Source organism: Harpegnathos saltator, unplaced genomic scaffold (genome assembly GCF_003227715.2).
Source record: "Harpegnathos saltator strain DR-91 unplaced genomic scaffold, Hsal_v8.6 scaffold12, whole genome shotgun sequence".
In the NCBI taxonomy this organism is placed as follows: Eukaryota; Metazoa; Arthropoda; class Insecta; order Hymenoptera; family Formicidae; genus Harpegnathos; species Harpegnathos saltator.
In genome coordinates, this window is record NW_020229895.1 from 375,985 (window position 1) to 395,482 (window position 19,498).

At 38.4% G+C, this 19,498-nt stretch overlaps 2 protein-coding genes across 18 annotated transcripts in view; both read right to left on the reverse strand.

Annotated features, from left to right (window-relative positions):
- Positions 1-618: 618 nt before the first annotated feature.
- Positions 619-9,128, reverse strand: Prp4k (Pre-mRNA processing factor 4 kinase). Of its 5 annotated transcripts, none has more exons than XM_011143060.3 (16): positions 8,958-9,128; positions 8,145-8,318; positions 7,774-8,023; positions 7,136-7,644; positions 6,406-7,048; positions 5,966-6,313; positions 5,771-5,856; positions 5,549-5,695; positions 5,326-5,479; positions 4,957-5,209; positions 4,022-4,260; positions 3,592-3,792; positions 3,171-3,357; positions 2,532-3,012; positions 1,649-1,725; positions 619-1,138 (listed from the first exon to the last, which is right to left on the reverse strand). In XM_011143060.3, exons 1-12 carry the CDS (start codon positions 8,960-8,962, stop codon positions 3,592-3,594), a joined length of 3,009 nt encoding a protein of 1,002 aa, XP_011141362.1. In that variant the 5' UTR covers positions 8,963-9,128; the 3' UTR covers positions 619-1,138; positions 1,649-1,725; positions 2,532-3,012; positions 3,171-3,357. The 5 variants fall into 5 exon arrangements, with proteins under 5 accessions (XP_011141362.1, XP_011141363.1, XP_019697522.1 ...); XM_011143061.3 differs by having other exon boundaries at positions 2,532-2,726; positions 2,817-3,012; positions 3,171-3,792; XM_019841963.2 differs by having other exon boundaries at positions 2,817-3,012; positions 3,171-3,792.
- A 1,303-nt stretch (positions 9,129-10,431) lies between these two features.
- sls (sallimus) overlaps positions 10,432-19,498 on the reverse strand; it is an 84,956-nt gene continuing 75,889 nt past the window's right edge. For 9 of the 13 annotated variants that reach the window (XM_025305095.1, XM_025305109.1, XM_025305121.1 and 6 more), the window contains 21 exons: positions 19,417-19,464; positions 19,234-19,344; positions 18,969-19,121; positions 18,529-18,892; positions 18,098-18,413; positions 17,716-18,004; positions 17,312-17,374; positions 15,851-17,072; positions 15,603-15,763; positions 15,208-15,498; positions 14,949-15,090; positions 14,475-14,744; positions 13,942-14,387; positions 13,493-13,795; positions 13,248-13,402; positions 12,931-13,081; positions 12,737-12,814; positions 12,512-12,616; positions 12,221-12,418; positions 11,831-12,136; positions 10,432-11,548 (listed from right to left, as the gene is read on the reverse strand). In XM_025305095.1, the coding sequence (XP_025160880.1) occupies positions 11,346-11,548; positions 11,831-12,136; positions 12,221-12,418; positions 12,512-12,616; positions 12,737-12,814; positions 12,931-13,081; positions 13,248-13,402; positions 13,493-13,795; positions 13,942-14,387; positions 14,475-14,744; positions 14,949-15,090; positions 15,208-15,498; positions 15,603-15,763; positions 15,851-17,072; positions 17,312-17,374; positions 17,716-18,004; positions 18,098-18,413; positions 18,529-18,892; positions 18,969-19,121; positions 19,234-19,344; positions 19,417-19,464 (5,375 nt within the window). In that variant the 3' untranslated portion in view covers positions 10,432-11,345. The remainder of the gene's footprint in view (positions 11,549-11,830; positions 12,137-12,220; positions 12,419-12,511; positions 12,617-12,736; positions 12,815-12,930; positions 13,082-13,247; positions 13,403-13,492; positions 13,796-13,941; positions 14,388-14,474; positions 14,745-14,948; positions 15,091-15,207; positions 15,499-15,602; positions 15,764-15,850; positions 17,073-17,311; positions 17,375-17,715; positions 18,005-18,097; positions 18,414-18,528; positions 18,893-18,968; positions 19,122-19,233; positions 19,345-19,416; positions 19,465-19,498) is intronic. The other 4 variants (XM_025305145.1, XM_025305097.1, XM_025305101.1 and 1 more) reach the window with 3 other exon arrangements.

Sequence of the window (19,498 nt, forward strand, 5' to 3'; positions counted from 1 at the left end):
ATTTCAGAAGCATTATCTTTGAAGCATTTGAGTCTTGTAAAACATGAGAAAAAGGAATAAAGTAAAAAAACAAAATTATCTATTTATATTTAAAACTAGTGTTGTACATTAGTATCCTCTTGTATCGTGTGAATCCGTGTATTTATTCGTGTAAGCAGCTAGTTAAATGTAATTATATATTTACAAAATTGAATTGTTTATCAGTTATATGAAAGTAATGTATTAACATCAATGAGATTTACAACGGCTTCGCATTTATCGTCATTTAACTGTATTGTGCATATAATTATTATATTGCACGTAACTATAAGAATCAAAAAAATTTTTTTTATGAAAAAGTTTAAGGACGTAAACTGATGTTTACTCTGAATGTGTCTTACTTTATGTACTTTTAATAAATCGCTATACTTTGTACCTCTTATATTTCAGATTATATTTTACCCAAGACATACTTCTCTTTCAAGTCGAGAAACAATTATTTCTACATAAAGAAAAGATATGTGTGTGTGTGTGTACATATATATATATATATATATATAGATTTTTTATGACTTTAATAAATTTTATTTACGTTATATTTACATTAAATATTCCTACATATTTTCTAAAAGTTGTTCTGAAAGAAAGAGACAAGAGAAAAATGAAAAGAAAGTGATAGAGAGAAGTAGTATTTTCGAGAATAATAGTATTTTCGCATCTGCTTTTCGCTTTGATAGACCGTAGTCTTTAAAAATCTGAAAACTCAAAACCGTAAATATTAGTATTACATAGCTTAATATTTCTAATTTGTCTAAATACTTAGTTTCTATGTAAAAAAACTTAAAAAAAAAAATAGAGATACAAATGTTAATTATTCTTGTTATGGTGGTGTTTGAAATTTTTATAATCATGTACTTTACCTGCTTTACATACTTACGAGTCCTCGACTGCGATCTCAAGCAACTTTAAGACAAATCTTAGCGCGCGGATATAAATACAGTTAAATCGTCGTATAAACCTTGCTGTACTGTTTAGCGACAGTGCATGTATATTTATGCAGTAGACATGATGTAGGCGCAAGTCTATCGCACATTTTCCTTCCCTCCTCATCAATTGTTTTCATCATCTCTTCCATTGCCTCCCCTCCTCACAGGGAGGGCTACAAGTGAAACATTACCAAATTGCCAATTAGAAAAGCACATATTAATCGTAATTTCATAATATACTTTTACTTCTGTATTGAAATTCCCGAGAGACATATATATTTTCCCTGTTCACGTCAACTTTATCTTATCAATATCTTGTTATGTTCTCCCTTGCGTCGAAGAAAAATACTAAAACGCTTGATACCGCGTAATAGCGCTGTCTATTGTCTATTTTCCATGTTCCAATTTTAAATTGCCTTTACGAAAACAGTCTTCCAAATACTCAAATATTGTCAGAATTGTCGAGAACTCGAGTGAAAATTCTATTCTATTTTGTTTCTCAAACATAAAACTTTTAGCAAATATAGTTCACTCTTATTTTTCTACACATAAGTTACACAGAGCATTTTCGGACTCGGATTATTATCGTACGCTTAACATCTCGTCATTAAACTATACTAAATAAGTAATGTACTGAGAAGCGGATGTGCTAAGTATCCCATAAGGCAATCCCCCATGAATACCTTGTAACGGGATCGGCGCTAAGGGCCCTCGAAAGGTCCGGCCGCATGATTAACGATGATTTGAATCGAAGACTCATCTGAAACATAAGCAGTCTCGTACAATCTTGTCACGTTTAACGTTCGTGTCGTGAACCATTCACAATAGCACCGACATATATTCGATTCAAATATCAAATTATAAAACTCTTCAGTTTAAAATTTGATTTCAATGACCATAACGGGCATAAGAAATGGGCGCTATCAATAATTGCAATGTCACACCTGTAATGACGATGATTCTCACTCAAAGCAAAATTGCTCTACTATACTATTTTTCGATATTTTCTTATTATCTTGCACCTTAACATTGTTTTTATTTTAAAACTTTGTGTCGCAGTGCAAATATGTATATATACACTTTTATCTCTATTTAGTATTCAAATACGTATTATTACATATATAATAATCGAAACGTTGGATAAACGTTTTTTTCGATCATCGCATATACGACTGCGCGTGTTCACAATATATATATATATATAGATATATTATTAATAGATATTAAAACATGTTGTGTATCGGCCGTAAAACATATGCACGCTCTATATATATATATGTATGCATATATATTATATATTTGTGATATTATATTATCGCTATAGAATGGGATACCATACACGCGTCTATCTCTGGAAAAGCCTTCTTAAATTTCAAAAAAGAGAGAGAGAGAGAGAGAGAGAGAGAGAGAGAAAGAATGAAAAAAAGACAAAGAGAAAAAGAGAGAAAAATATGTCTTTAAGAAATACATTCCGACAATCACTCATGATTCAAAGACTGAAAAGACAAAATGCAGGACTTTTTTCTCATTGTGTTAAGCATGTGTGATTTTATTTCAGTAGCTGACCTGTTCGCTATACAATTTGCTTATATCCCAATTAGAACAAGTCTCCTTGCCGCTAAGGCTTCTAATGTGTGTGCATGTGTGTCGCCGATGATACTCTAAAACGGATCGAGCAGTGTGTGATCCGAAGGGCCTTATACAGTTCTTTATAGGTATCAAACCTTTTCTTCGTAACGTACAATTTCATGAGCGCGTAATCTATAATCATTTCATGAAGGATAATATTTTTGTAAGGACGTTGTGCTCTCCAAATCGAAAATGAACCGAGAAAAGGAAACCACTACATACCATCGTTATACTAAGCTTTCCAACATTCAATGCCAGTTCATGCTGAAAGAGGCGGTTGTTGCGATTTTATCATTTTATCCTCGTTTTGCTTACGAAAATGCAATGTAACCAAGGTGAAATCGATACAACTCGACTTCCGTTTAAAATCACTGCTTTAAACGGGAAGATACATATCCGTAGATCGAATCGTTATACTCTATATCGAGAAAGAATGATTAATAACAACGAAATAACCACGATAGTAACAGACTAATCTATATAGAGACATCATTTGTATAATTAATTTTTTTTTATGTTTGTTATATTCACTATATATTTATATTTGTAATTGTTATACGAGTATAAAAATATTACACTCTGTTAATCTGACAGTAGTCACGAGTAAGCGACGTTTCCAGATCGGATGGAGTACAACGTTTCGAGCAATTAAATTATACGTTACGTAATACATCTTGTGTGCGATTATATTTAGAACTATAATCTTTCTTATTATACACTTCTCATCGCACGGAACCATTTTGTGATTTTGCACCGCCTCTTCCTGCGAAAATGAACATAGGGGTATCCTATGTAGAAATGAAAGTACTTAGGCAAGGGAAGTGGGCAGCTAGGAATGAGAGTGAAACAAAGAGATAGAGAGATAAAGAGATAACCACGCTCCTACCAAGTAATCTGGAACGTTTATAAGAACTTAATCAAGATTAATAACGTCGTCACTTTACAGAGTTACGTCAATGTGAATTCTTCGATGTTAAAGGACCCCAGGCAGGGTTACCTATATCTTTTCTTGTATAAAGGGATGCGCCAGAGCGTGATTCACAGTGATTCTCTTCCCCGCGTCTAGCATTAGCGTGCGTTCCAACAGATCCTTCAACTGTCCGACTTTGCGGCTTTGTTCCGGCGGTAGGGAGTTTCCACCAAGTTCCGCATTAAGATCGCGAGTCGCTGGCAACGTCGACATCACGACGACTTTTTCCTAAAAATACATACATCATCCCGTATGAGAAAAATTCCAGGCAATTTATTCTTGGCAAGCGACAAGAGTAATAAGAAACAAGTCAATGAAAAAAAAAACGTTTCAGAATGCTGTTATCGATCATGAAATAACGCGCTTGCAGCACGCCTGACGCGTAAAGAACGGCGTTACTTACGCGGTACGGTGCAGGACAAGATCACGACAATAAAATTGTAAAGTAACCACTTACCCGTTCCGTAACTTTATCAACTTCGTGATACAGGAAATTGCAGTTAGTGTCAAAATGTTGATCCTTGAACGTGCCTTTCCTAATTAGCTTGTTCGGCATTTTGCCCTTTAGGTCCATGAAGTACTTTAACATTTGGTTGTTCGTTTTCCCCGAAAACATTATTTTTCCCGTGTACAGTTCATATATGGTGCACCCCACGGACCACATGTCAATGCCAAAATCATACGGTATACCAAGAACTAGAAAATAACGACGTTATTTTCGGCTCGAGACATTCTACGTACAATTGATCTACCATCTTTTCAACGTCGGAAACATTCGAGTCGACTCGTTTAAGCGCACGACGCAATAGAATTACTTTCCACTAACGCACACATTGCTGCATTTTGTAACAAGTGTGTGTACACATACATACATATATATATATATATATATATATATATATACATACACACACACATCTGTATATCTATACATATGTGTGCGTATTTAGTGTTCGATTAATCATGTCTGTTATGAGACAACAAATTCGCTGTAGTTGAGCGCGCACAGGCATATTATTACAATAGTAACTACCTATTTTTGTTTTAAGTTTGCCGCGAAACGGAGGCGCTGGAGAACTAATGCTCGCAAAATCGTTGTATATGTGGTTCGCTAGAAACGCCTGTCAGATATATATCGCACATATATCGAACATATAGGTCAACAGAGAACAGACGTAATGCGAACATAATGCATGCGCAACACAATTGGTGTCGAGCATTTATTTACAATGATTGAGAACGTTAATATGACAATACGTGACGTACGTTCCCGAACGTACAAAAGAAAAATTAACCAGAAGTTATATATCTGTTAAGGGGGCTATGCATAGAGTAGAAAGCGAATTTTCGCCCAATATAAGGGACTATGACTCATGAAAAGTGAATACTTACTGATTTCAGGAGCCCGATAAAATCTCGAGACTAAGTATGGTGTTATCTCATTTTCGTGGGCGTGTGATGCGGAACCGAAATCACAGAGTTTCAGCACTAGCTTGCTTTCACTGACTAGAATATTATCCGGTTTGATGTCAGCATGCAGAATATTTGCACGTTTTAATAACTTTAGTGCTAGAAAAAGTTGCTGCGTATACGACCTTACCGCTTTAACGTGTAAACCAACGTCTTTGCCATATTTTTTTAACACCTGGAGCAAAACATGCGATATTATTATGTGATACAGGTCCATTGTAAAAAAAAAAAGGAAAAAAAAAACTCTTTATAATCGCACTGTGCTATAATATATTTCATAGAGATACATACTTCTCTTAAGTTCATTGCTAAAGGTTCAAAAACCATGCACAAGTGATTCTTATGAAAAAAATGCCTAAAAAGACGCAGGCAATGAAATCTGTCCTCTGGATCTGCGTCGTTCAATTTCCTAAGAATTTCCAACTCCTTCAGACCAGTTCTATGCCTATGTAAAAATGCAAAAACGATCGTATTAATTTCGTGGTTATTCGGAAGTTTAAATATTTGTGCTTACATTATTTCATTGTTCCTGATGATTTTTACAGCTACGTCAAGGTTTCCTCTAGCGCTGTCTCTCGCTCTTACGACGTTGCTGAATACTCCTTGTCCAGTATATCCGTAGACTACGTACCGCGTATCGAGCGTTTCGCCAACGCGCACACTAGAAAACAAAAGCAGTATTATTAGCTCGAAAACTAAAACGACGACGAAAAGAAAATTAGTATATATAGCCAACCGATAATATCCTTCGGCGTCATCCCAGTTATCTGTTAAGCTAGGATTGTCTGGACCTCCTTGTCGTTTTCCTTCGAGTGTTGGACTCTATGTAATGACAAAAATTAAACAAAGATAAATAAATCAGCTAGACAGATGAGATATATACTAAATGAAACTAGATATAATGTAAAGATATCATGTAAATAGAACGTACATTAAAATCGCCTATATTATCCGCTTCTGCAAACATGTCCCATTCGTTGGATTTCCTTGAGTTCTGCTTCTCTTCCTGTTTAAGTCTCTCAGACGTCTTGTTCACGGCCTTGTCAGGTTCGTTAGATGGGGCATCTTCGAATCTAGATTTTCGTTTTATAATCGATGATTGTGGAGATTCCAGCTTTTCTGTAGGCAGTGGTGGGGTGTGACTCTCCAAAACAGATTCATTATTATTGGATGGAATCTCTACAGACTTTTGCGATATATTAGATTGACTTTCCGGAGAACCAGTGACAACGTTTACATCGGTAGACATATTGGAATCTTCGTTTGGTCCACTCAGTCTCTGTAGAAGAGAAAAAAATATATAAGACATTTCATCATTCTGATCATAACGATATAATATACATTTATAACATAATATGAAACGAATTCTACCTTGAGCAATTCTTCTCTTTGTTTCCGTCGACGTTCTATAATTGCCTCTTCATCTTCTTCTTCCTCTATATTGATATCCTTGATATCCTCCTCGCTCGAGCTCTCTGAGTGTTCTATCTTGAGACCCTCTGATAACGAATCCTTATATTTATCATTGCGTTCTCTTTTGTTATTCCTTTCTCTATCTCTTTCGCGATCCCTACCATGGTCCCTGATTTGCTGCTTATCTCTATCTCTACGACTTCGAGAAAGCGATCTTGATCTTCTGTACCGATCGTTTCTTTCTCTTTCTGATCTTATTCGAGTAAGACTGCGAGATCTCCTTGCAGTGCTACGGGAGCGATCGCCGATTCGGTGGTCGTGATAACGGTTGTCTCGTCGATCGCGACTACTGTCGTGTCTCTCCCAATTCCCATGCCGATCTTTACTTCTGCTATCTCTTTTATCGCGACTGGCATGTCTACGAGGTTCTCTGCTTGACGGTCTGTCGCGACTACGTCGATCGTGACTAATGTGCCGATCTCGACTGTCTTGACGCTCACGACTCTCCAACCTATCACGACTTTTATTGTCTGAACTTTTTGCTTCATTGTTACGAGTTTTTGAACTGTGACGAACAGGTTCTCGCCTTCGGCTCTCTTCGCTATATACATAAATAATTAATTCAATAATAATCGCACTTTGACCAATCGTGACAAATAGCAATAACGAATTAAATTTCATCACTTACCGTCTATCGGATTCCTTCTTACGCGTCTCATCCCTTTTTGCAATATCTTTACGTTTCTGTTGATCTTCGTCTGGTTTCCTACTAGATTCATCCTTTCTTGCGTCTTCTTTCTGCCTCTCGTTAGTCCTCCGTGAAGATCTATCATCCTTTCGTATCTCTTCTCTTTTTCCTTCCTCCCTAGTAGGACGGACTTTCTCGTCTTTTTTCCTATCAAAATCTCTTCTCTTATCTTTATGTTGTTCGCGAATTTTTCTGTCTCTAGTCATATCAACTACAACACGTCTTTCGGCCTTTATCACTTTCTTACGTTCTCTACTGCCCGATTTGCTTCTAGCTCGTTTCTTCGGTGGTGCATCATTGGTGTCGCTATCATCTTCTACCAGTATCACATCAGGTGTCTCTATCGCCGTTTTCGTCTCTTCTTCTTCTCGCAATGAAACCTTATCATCTGCCTTCTCTGATTCATCCGACAGATATTGTACATTTGCTAAACACGCTTGCAATCGTTCCTACACACACAACAGGATTATGACAAACTAAATTCACATAATGCATCATATAAATATGTCATATAAATATGTTATGACATAGTATTATAATGTGTACATGTTATTTCAATTAATTATAAATACATATACCTTCTGTTTCATTAACTCCTCAAGATCAATATCATCTTCTATGATTGTACAGTCTACTTCATCTGAATCTAAATCAACTAATTTTTCATCTTCACTTTCTTCTGTCGAAAGAACTTCCAATATAGAATTTTTTGCTTTTCCATTCACACCAACTTCTTTATGTACTACGTTGGAGACTAATTTCTCATCTACTGTACCATTTTCTATTTCTCGTTCTCTTTTTTGTCTCTTATGTTTCTTGTGTTTTCTTCTACATACAAAATAAGTATATTAATATAGATTTTTAATTAATTATAAATATTAATTTACTTTACAAAATTAATTAATATATTAATTAATTATAAGTATTTATTTACTATATGAAACTATACCTTTCCTGTCTGTCTTCTCTTCGTTCATCTTCCCGCTCAATTAATTTATCTTTTTTATGCTTATGATGCTTATGTTTCCTTTTCTTTTTCTTTTTTTGATCAATTAATCCATCTGTATCCGAGTCTAATCCTAAGTGTTCTCCTTTAAATTCAGGACCTTCCAAATCTGATGTTCTAAGATATATATGATACAATATATAAATTATATATTATATATTTACAATAAAAATATAAATACCTATCAAAATTATAACAAAGAATATGATAATTTACTAAAGTTAAATTAAATATAGTTTGCAAAATTGCAATTAAAGTTCATAAATTATTTAATTTTCATACTATTGTATTCAATAAGCTGTCAAATCTTTTTAAGTAGAAAGCGCCATCTTTTGTAACATATTGTTTATTTACTTATACAGCACAGAAATATCAACACAATTTATACATTTATAAAGATGCAACGGGAATAGAAAGAGCTCCAGTTAATTTATATCAATATAAGATTTTTTATGATAGGTTTTTCTAAAATTTAATGCATAAGGTAATATTCGACATGTAATCCCTGAATATACAGTCTTGGAGAATAGAAACATATGAAATGAAGATTGGGTGGCCGTAATCTAATATATTTAATATACACATTTTACTCAATATCAAAATAAACATTTTTGAGAGATAATTTTCCGTGATAAAGAAGAAAGTATAAGATCGTCTTGTTCTGAACTCTCAATAAAATCAAGGTATGATGGGCCTCCTCTGTTGATGTCATATTATTAATTCATTGGTTCTCGTACGATCGTACGATGTACTTACCCCATGATAAAGTTCGGTAAATAATTAATAAATGTAACACAAAACCACTACACTTAGCGGTTCTAACAATCACAATGATGACAATGTTTGACTACTTGCAATGAATGTATGTACGGATACACGATTTCTCTTTAGTAGGATGCCATTTTGCTTGCTCAGCGCTCCCTACGATGAGTCGTTTCCACACGTAATCGTATCGATAATTATTGACTTGCAAGAATCGAATCAACGTTTTATCGATTGTTCCTTTTCGATATCCAAAGCTTGGGAGAAATCTCTCATTGAGAATAACACTTTCAACGTTTCTAGATAGAAATCTATAATCATACTGACAATATGTGAAAATCCATATTATATTTACATATGATAAACAAATTTTTAATGCTGTTAGCATATTTCGGAATGTAACCAAAGTTGATAAGGAATTTTATAATATGAAGGGATCTAATTGGTTGGATCTAGTAATTCACCAGACAAAGCTTTGCATCGATTGGTTGTGTTCAATTGCGCCATATTCAGTTGGGTTCTTCTCAGTTATACACATTCCTTTTTAGCGGTGCCGGTTAAGTCGGTCTTGATGCAGTGCATCAACGTTATTCAACGAATATTTAAAAAAATCGACAATTAATAAGTGGATCATCCCTTCATCGTCAATTATATCGTTAAGTATTACACATATTACACGTTATCTTATTGTTATGTAGATATTTTCTTTCATCTGCTTACACCGTTACATTCATTTGAAACATATTAACCTGCAAGCAAGTTGCAATGTATTACCTTGTCGGTGTCGCAGTTGTCAGTCGCAGCAAGAATCAAAGGATATGCATTCTACAAGTTGCATAAATCGACAAAAATTTTTCATATAAGATATACAATATTATAATGTAATAATCAAAGGGTATACAGTGGCTGCGTTCCGATATTCACTGTCAGCACTGAGAATCTATAATATACGTGACGCATACTATGTATTTTCAGTACTGACAGTGAATATCGGAACACAACCAGTATGTGGGTTTGAATATACAAATATTCGTGTGCATAATAATTGAGAATATCATTGAGTTATTATTAAAGTAGATAAACAAAATGTGTTTTTCGTGTTTTGATTAGTTAAGACATTCAATTATTGCAAGTGTAGAATAAGGATGTGACATAGCATAGATAAATGCAGGAACGCACCCTAAAGAGATATCTTTTGAATTTATGTTGTGTATAACCATATAAGTCGCGGTATTGACGATAGATGTCAGAACGGTCTTGACGAACGGGCCATTAGCCGAATACCGCTACGCCGGTACGCTATATTTATTTTCATATTGCGAAGATGAAAAATCTAATCAATGACAAACATTGAACTGTATTTATAATACAAAGCATTGGTTTCCGGGTGTAAAGAGCGATTTTGAAGAAGAGAAAAATGAGCGATACTGTCGAACGTATCTATGTTATTTAGATTAAGAAATACGTATGATTTGCAATAATTTATTTGATAAAATATTTTACAATATGGGTAATGCGAAGTATACGACGCGTCGTTGGTTTGATTAAAATGATGTTGTTGCACCTATATTTTACGTCTCGTTCACCAAATACGCGCAGTATTTCTTCGCTTCGTTATCCATTAGTGTGTATCGATCTTATCGATGATATTAATTAATTAATTATTACACGTAAGAATTAACAGCTAAGTGTAACAGTAATAACGCGAGAAACAGTCAATATACATTATATGCGTGGAGAATAAATACTAAAGTAACCATCGCAAGCTTCAGCTTTGCCTTACAAGTAGAAACGAACGTAACGTAGTCGCGCAATTATAAATACATCGTTAGTAGTTGTAGAATGCCACATGGTTTTGATTACATTCTGATTACAGGGGATATCTAACGCTTCGTTGTTCGCCACTAGTCGCGAATAATGCGAATCGGACTTTAGCTACGAACAATCTCTGGAACTGCACGAGTAGTAACGGTAAAATAATATTCGAGCAACGAAACTGGAATAAGAGGTGACGTCGCTCGTATGACAGACATACCGGTAAGTTATCCGGTTTGGCGGCAAAGAGAGAAAGATCACTCTGATCACTCTGTGATGACCTGACTAGATTAGCACTCGACAAGCATTTGTCCAGTCTCGTAATTCTCAGTTTTGACGCATCTAACAATTGCTACTTTGGAGTTCTAGGGGGGGGAAAAACCATCAATGGTGCTTTCGATATTGTGCTAACAGTCAGGCGTGCATAGATTCGTGATAGAGATTGTTTGATAAGGAAAGTCAAAATTGCGGAAAAATGCGGAAGGGATTATTTGTACTCGCTTAGTAGCACACTGCGATACGAATGCTCAGAGAAAAAGAGAGAGATTTACACGTGTGTACAAATGCTTATTCGAACAGCTGTTTAGCGTAATGCCAAATGCGGAAGAAATACTCGTCTTTTCGGAGTAATCTCGCTCTCGCATACGAATGTATATCGGCATCCATATTATGCTCCCGCAACCATGAGCTTGTATTTTCCGTGCTGAAGCTGATCGACGGGGTCTCGCCTTTGTCCATAGCTTCTGCGACTGGCTCCACAATCGACAATTCTATATAATTGATAAATATAATTAGATGATAAACGCATACACGCGATAAAGATTATTATATTATATGTGTTGGTGTTATATGTGTGTACATGTGTGTGTACATACATGTATATCTATTATATATAATAGTGATAATATTATGTGATATATATGTGTAAAGAATTTCACATTTCGCGACTATCTGAGTTTTAGAGTAATTTTGCTGAGAACAAAATAATCTCTGAATTGCTCAGAGAACTTCATCGTCTTAATTAATAGAAATAAAAACAATAGGTCGCGTACCTGAGGTCGGCACGATCTTAAAGGGCTCTTCTGATTCCAAATGATCGCTGAATCCGATCTCGTTTCGTGCGAAGATTCTCACGAGGTATTCGTGATTTTCTTGCAAGTCTCTAATCATCAGTTTTTGAACGTCTGCGCCCACTCTTCCTACTTCCATCCACATGGTCTTTCTCGCGTCTCTGATAGCAATTTTGTAACCTTCCAAGGGCGCGCCGCCATCCGATTCGGGTCTGCCCCATTCGATGACCATTGTATTCGCCGCGATTTGCCTCATCTCTAATGGGGCGGTAGGTGGCGATGGGACGTCTAAAAAGAAACGATACAATTAGTAATTTGTTCAAGATTGCGTAGCTATTTACTTTCATTATTTCCATCTAAAATTGAACTCACTAGCGTGAGTCTTCAGCGTAATCGGTTCGCTATTGGTCGGTGTGCTGAGTCCTACGCTATTCTCCGCGAAAATTCTGAAGAGAAATTCGCTCTCCTTCAGATTCTCTACGCAATATTGATGCGTTGTCGCGTCTAAAGTCACAATTTTCGTCCATCTGGCGCCTTTTCCAATTAATGGCCTTTTTTCAATCACGTAGCCTACGTCAAGGGCGAGAAAATCGAAATCAAAATAATTGCTGCGACGACGAATGCTGAAAAACTTTATATCAATCATGTATTGCCTGTACTCACCTATCAATTCCGATCCTCCTGTGCTAGCAGGTGGCGACCAACTAAGAGTGACGCTTTTGCTCGTGACATTTGTCGCTCGCACATTTAGTGGACACGAAGGTGGTGCTGAGGAAAATTTAAATAGTAATTTGTAATGTGCTCATTCTTTTTATCACGATTATCAATTATTTTTTGAAATTATCTCGGAAAGCTCAAAGTGCTGTTTATAAACCATACGAGACTTACTCTTGACAACGACCATTTTTGTCGGTGGAAATATGCCTAGTAGCGCGTACATGCTGCTTTCTGTAAGCTTTATGATCACTGAGCAAAAGCGAAAGCGTTAGTGTGCTTAAGCGATGTCATGGCGAGTAATCGGTAAGAGTTAGAAATAGATGGAAATAACCTAGGAGTAATAAAAATATTACGCGCCAACTTACTAGGTCGTTTCCCCACCGTAATCGCTTCTTCCGCTGTATACGGAGGACCGGTTCCGACGCTGTTCTTAGCTGTTATCCGGAAGTTGTACGATGCGTCCGTTTTCAAATCGGACACAACGGTGTTGGTAACATCTCCTTTTGTTTCGGCGATCTGAAAGAACATTGCAATAGAAACTTCGTACGAGTGCTTTTTTTTCTTTAATTTTCTAAATGGAGTACAATTCCAAGCAAAGTAAAATGTTTCGAAGTGAAAGCTCGTAATCCAGATCTCTTCTAGCAGATCCGTGTTAATTTCTTGCATAAAAAATTGCACTAACTCGTCGCCAGGCTTTCTTCGATGTCTCTTTTATCTCGACGATGTAATCTGTGATGGGAGTACCGCCGTCGTTCTCCGGAGGCTCCCATTTGATTGTGAACGACGTCTTCGTCATTCCGGATACTTCGAGAGGTCCTCTCGGCGGGCCCGGGGGTTCTGTTGAACAAAACTCGATTACTCCTCCGAATTGTATTTAATGGTTTTTTTATTTGGTAGTTTTAGTGGCATCTGTTGTTCTATCTTTACCGAATGAAGTCCTAGTTCTAATTGGTTCGGATTCCAAAGGATCCGATGGTCCAACAATGTTCCTCGCGACTATTCTGAACACATAATCGACATTCTGCTGCAATTTTTGTGCGCAGAAACTCTCGACTTCCTTGTCGACGTCACCCACTTTTGTCCAGACTTGTTTGTCCACTTCGCATTTCTCGATGGTATATCTTTCTAATTCTACACCACCGTCATCGACCGGCGGCCGCCATTCAATAGTGACGCGATCTTGTCTGATCTCTTTCGCGATAACTGGTCCTTGAGGTTTGCTCGGCTTGTCTGCAACGTGTTGGCAAATATAATTTTAGATATATTCCGATTGATTCTTGATTCGACTGATTTACTATTATTGAGAAAGTCTTACCATTATCGATAAGAGAAAAGAACAGAGTTCTAAATTGAAGAGATGTACATGAGATACTCACCTATGACTCGGAGATGACATTCTATCGATGAGCTACCAGCCTCGTTCGTTGCTTTTGCAGTATAGCTGGCGGTGTCGTCTCTCACGAGCGAAGGAATCAAGATGACGGATGTGTCCTCTCTCGTCTCCACGGAAATGTTTTTGTCGGTGATCTTCTTGTTGTTTTTCGTCCACGTTACCTCTGGTTTTGGGAAACCGCTAAAGCGAATATCGATCTTCCATTTGTCGGCCACCGGTAGCCTCTGGTTAGTCAAGTTTTCATCACAGATGATCTTCGGAGATTCCTGAATCTTCAATTGACACGACGTTTCCGCTGTTCCTGCGTCATTATGGGCTTTGACTGTAAACGTGGCCGAAGACGTTTCTGTGGTTTGTCGAACAGTATACTTAGTCACGCGATTTTCATACGTGATGCTGCTGTCCTCGAAGGCTACATCGTTCTTAAACCTGAAAAATAGAGTTCCCAGAGTACAACTCAAACACCGCCTGTTCAGTTAGCTGTGACGATTAGAAAAAAGTGAAAAGAAGGGATACCATGTGATGTGAGGTGTCGGTATACCACCGATTACACATGAGAGTGTGACAGTCTCTCCCAATCCGATGACGACACTCTGGAGTGCCTCGAGGATGGTCGGTGGTTCTGACGCCGATAATTTGGAGATCTTCAGATATGGCGTATTCGGTGACGCCTCGCCTGGTCCAGCTTCGTTGACAGCCGTCACGCGGAAAGTATATTCTTTGTTGGTGGTTAACTTGGTCATCTTGTACGTGGTCTCGTTTATCGTTTCTGTGACTTTGCTCCATCTTGAAATCGAGTAATTGTCTCTCTTACCGAGGAGGTTGTGAAGGTTTGGTCTAGCGAACTTACCCTCCCAATTTCTTGAGATGGAATCTCACTCAAAATGAGTGAAATTCCATTCGGAGAAACTTGGAGAGTATATCTTGTTCCTCAGATCTCGTTTCTCTCCTTTTCTTCGACAACTTTGTTAAGTTTAAAAATATACTCACGAAGACTCCGTCTTTTCGCGGTATTCGAGAATGTATTCCACAATCGGAGAGTGTCCGTCCGAATCTGGTTGCTTCCAATGAAGTGTGATGCTGTTATCGGTTATCTCAAGAGGCTCGGGAGTTCCTGGTGCTCCAGGTACCTCTGCAACAATCACATATTAATTGCTAGCTTATTTTCTTTTGCCATTTAGTAGGAATGAGTTTTTCCTTCGCAAGTTATTCGAATATCCGATGGGCGATGTGATAGATATATACTTACGCACGACGATGACGTTAATTTCTATGCTGTCCTCTCCGTGGGGGTTGATCAGCTTCAGATTATAATCACCGATATCTTTCTCTTGCACGTCTCTGATCGTTAAGACGGCAGAACATTCGTCGATGGACATGGCAATTCGTTTGGATTTCTTGACAACGCGGCCGTCCACTGTCCATTCGTCGGATGGTGTTGGAGTAGCCTTGAACTTCACGACGATATCAATGTCGTCACCTTTTGTTGTTTTATATTTTCTGGGCGTGTCAGGATTGATCTTAGGCGGTGTCTCGATAACTGGAAGAAAACGATATCGCGAGAGAACGCGAAATTGCATTCAAATTTATAAAGGTTTAAAAATTGAGAAAAAGAGAATGAAAATGACAGTGAGGTAAATTTACTTTCGACTTTCAATCTAGATGAAGTCTTCACATTAGCGACTGCGGCGGTATATTCGGCGATGTCTTCAGTTGTGCATTTCTTAACGATGAGTTTCTTCACATTGCCTTCGTCGATGATGCTGTATTTGGAAGTTTGCGTGCGATCGATGATCTCGCCTTTCCTGTAAATTTCACGTAAGCCATATGATATATGTTTCTTCTTTGCTGATCATTTGTAACTGTTAGAGTTGAGTTTCCTTTCAACTTACCTCAGCCACGTTACCGGTACATCGGCACGCGATAATTCGATAAGGAAAGTCGCGTCGGTATTGAGAGGCACTAGGGTAACGTCCGGCAATTTTTTAATAAAATCTACCTCAGGTTCTTCGACTGTCAACCTGGCTGAAGAAGTCTGGTTCCCGACTTGGCAGGAATAGATCCCCGCGTCTTCCATTTCCGTGTCGTAGATCTTCAATTTTTGCTTCTTGCCGTCGATCGACAAGCGCACATGTTCGGAGAATTGCAATTCCTGGCCGTCCTTGAACCAGCGTATTAGAGCGTCACCCTTCGTCAGCTCTATCTCGAAAGTGGCTCTCTCGCCTCTGGCTATAATTACGTCCTGCATCTTGCCAATGATCTCCGGTGGCAATTCGACGACTGTTACTTCCGCCGCGCATTCCTCGTCCGGCAAGGCGCAGATATATTCTCCCTCATCGTGAACTGATGCACTACGAATTAGAAGTTTCCTGACGGTACCATCCTTCACGAACTCCAGTTTACCCTTGCTAGGCGTCAGCGTCTCGCTGTCTTTTCGCCATGTGACGTCGGCCGTTTGCGACGTGATCTCAACTTCGAGAATCGCTACGTCGCGCTCCTTCACCTCGAAGTCTTGCAGCTTCCTCACGAACTCCGGCTTAGTGGCCCTGACCGTGACGTTGCTAGACGTCACTTGATTCTTTACGGTGCATTTATACGTTCCCGCGTCGGCAGGACCGCTCTTCTTGATGACTAACTTGTGCACACGTCCTTCTTGAATCACCTCACGATGATCCATTCCGCTGATCTCTTTGTCGTTGTGCCACCAAACCGTGGAGACAGTATGGGAAGTCTCACAGTTCAATTCCAGAGTCTTATACTCGTCTACCGTGACTTCGCTCTGCAGCTTTCTTGTGAACGAGACCTTAGCGACGTCCACCGTGACTTTCGCGCCATGAGAAGCTTTGCCGACCGGATTATTGGCCACACATTTGTAATCGCCGGCGTCTGTCTCGGAGTCCGCGTTTCTAATTTCGAGCAGGATATTCTCGCCGTCGTAACTCTCCGTGATGTTGGGCGATTTCTCGAGCGGTTTGTTGTTCCTCAGCCAAATCACTTCCGGGACGGGATTTCCAGTGACTTTGGCGACTAACTTGAAGGTACCCTTCTCCGGCACGATGACCTCTTGGAAGCGCTTGGTGAACAACGGAGGCTCTGGCGCTCCGCTAGGTACCTCTGTATTTTAGAAGTACAATAGTTATCATTACTAATGAAGTATTCATTTGTTCGTGCGCGCAAGAATGAGGTCTGATCAAAAAGTACTATTTTGAAAGGGATTAAAGTTCCAATTCAATATAGGTGAGTTAGTAGATAAAACATCCAGTCTTTTTCTTCGGATCGGATACTCCACGATCAGATCTCGTATAATTGCATTTGACAAGTGACAACATGGCAACAATAAATACATATCATACCCTCAACGAACGAGACGTGCTTGTCGTTCGTACACTGCGTGACGAATGCGGACTTGGAGTCAACTGAAAGCACATTAGTAAAGAAGCACTTTGCAGCGTTATATTTGGGGGCACGCATACTACGTTTGTTTTTTCCATCAAAAATCTGTCTACAATCATTATTTGAAAATTGTCTCACGTTGGAGATGTCTTAACTGACGACAATAAATACGGAACTAAATAACGTAGCTAAGTTCTTTTTCATTTTGCATTTCATACGATTAGCCATCGGTTAGCGTGACAGCGGACGCTAATTATCGATTGGTACTCCAGAAAGCGAATTAAGACAATGTGGATGCGAAGCGTTATACTAAATGCGAATAAAAATCCATGATAATAAGAATATTTTTGATTGTTGATCTTACTTTCGACGGTCAGTGTAGCTCGTGTTTCGGCCTTGCCTATGTCATTGACAGCAACGACTGAATACTCCCCCGTATCTGCCACTTTAGGTTGGATCAGGCTCAATGTGTTAACGTGTCTGTCCTGCTTTGGTTGCAAGCCCTTTATCGGCTTCCCGTCCTTATACCATGTTATTTTGGGCGATGGATTGCCGACTATTTGAGTGGACAAGACGACAGTCTCGCCTTCTTTAATTACGTAGGATTGCAATGGCTCCAAGATTTCGGGCGGTTCGCTTTTTCCAGTCTTCACCTGTTCATTTGGTGCGAAAAATGTGTCACATCACGCACAGCATGTACATTTAGGGACGATTCTTAAAAATGAGACCTAATATTGGCAACGAACCTTTACAGGAATATCTATAGTAGCCTCGCCCTCTCTGTTCTTAGCAACAATCTTGTACCTTCCCTCCTGCTTCTTTTGAACTTTGCTGATCTTAACGATGCTGCAGTACATGTGCATGTCGCTCTCAGTCGCGACTATGATGTTTTGTTGGCTGACTACCTGAGTATCCTTGAAGTACCACGTTATCTCCGGCTCCGGCACAGCGACCAGTCGACATTCCAATAATACATCGTCGCCTTCATCCACGTATTTCGCCTTTGGTTTTCGAGAGAATGTAGGTGGTATGCCTTCCAATATATCAGCGAGAGATGATTCCCTAGGTATTATAATAATTATTATTATTTTAGTTATAATAGATATGGCAGCAATAATTAGGTCTTTTCCACGTCGTCTTCTTTATCGTGACAAGTTCGAGAGATTTTGAAAGATACCTCGAGAGACTTTTTCTTGAAGGACCAGTGATGTCAGACCCATGATCCGACAAAGGTGCTTCGACGATGAGCTCGGTAGTGCTGGATGCGAAGCCTGCAGCATTCTTTGCAACGCAAGTGAACATACCGGCGTCTTCCGGGAATACTTCTCTGATAATCAAAGTTGCAACGTTGTCTTCGTCGTAATATATTTGGAAATCGGCGGACGGTTTGATAATAGCGGTCTGGCGGAACCATGTTATTTGCGGTCTTGGTGTGCCTTCTACTTGGCATTCGAACTGAACGGTGTATCCATCTAGCGTGTGAATCGGTTGTAATTTTTCGATAAACCTTGGAGCCGACGCTTTTTCTCCTGGACCTGGCTCTAAAAAAGGCGGTAAATGAGGTTTAATGGATGAATTTTGTTATTCCTTCAATTTCATTTCGTAATAGATACTCACTCTCGAAGATTGGCAGTCTGTCGATCTTTTCGTGCAGTTTTCGCTGCAAATAAACAGTGTAATGCACCTCATTTAACAGATATTGCGCTGGTACCCAGCCTTTCTCCTCGGTCAAGTGTTTTTTCACAAACCACCAATCCTGATTAGTATGGTCTGTTGGAAAATAAATGTAAGTGGGAAAAGAAATATTTCGTAAACATATATGGATGACAATTGTGCAATTGTTACGAAACCGATATTGATCATTGCGAAGTAAAAGTCTTACCGATGATATAAACTTTTTCTCCTTCGACCAAATTAATAGCTTCGTCTGTTTCGGCCTCGTAAGAACAAATTGAGAACATCGTGTCACCATCATGAATAACATATTCGACATCTAAAAGCCACCGATAAGTTTATGAAAGAGAAATATATAGGCATAATTTTATGAGAACAAATGGTAACCAACCTTCTTCAGAGATCTCCTCTTCTCTAGTAATGCTAAGAGAAGCTTCTTCTGCAATATTTTACATAAATGTGAAATAAATCTT

Bases quoted from the DNA above. Each gene is read 5' to 3' on its own strand.
- Prp4k (XM_011143060.3), bottom strand. The intron at 6,314-6,405 runs GTAGAATTCGTT...TCTCTTCTACAG, and splicing joins AAAGAGAAGAATTGCTCAAG to AGACTGAGTGGACCAAACGA. The intron at 3,793-4,021 runs GTAAGTGGTTAC...ATGTATTTTTAG, and splicing joins TTGATAAAGTTACGGAACGG to GAAAAAGTCGTCGTGATGTC.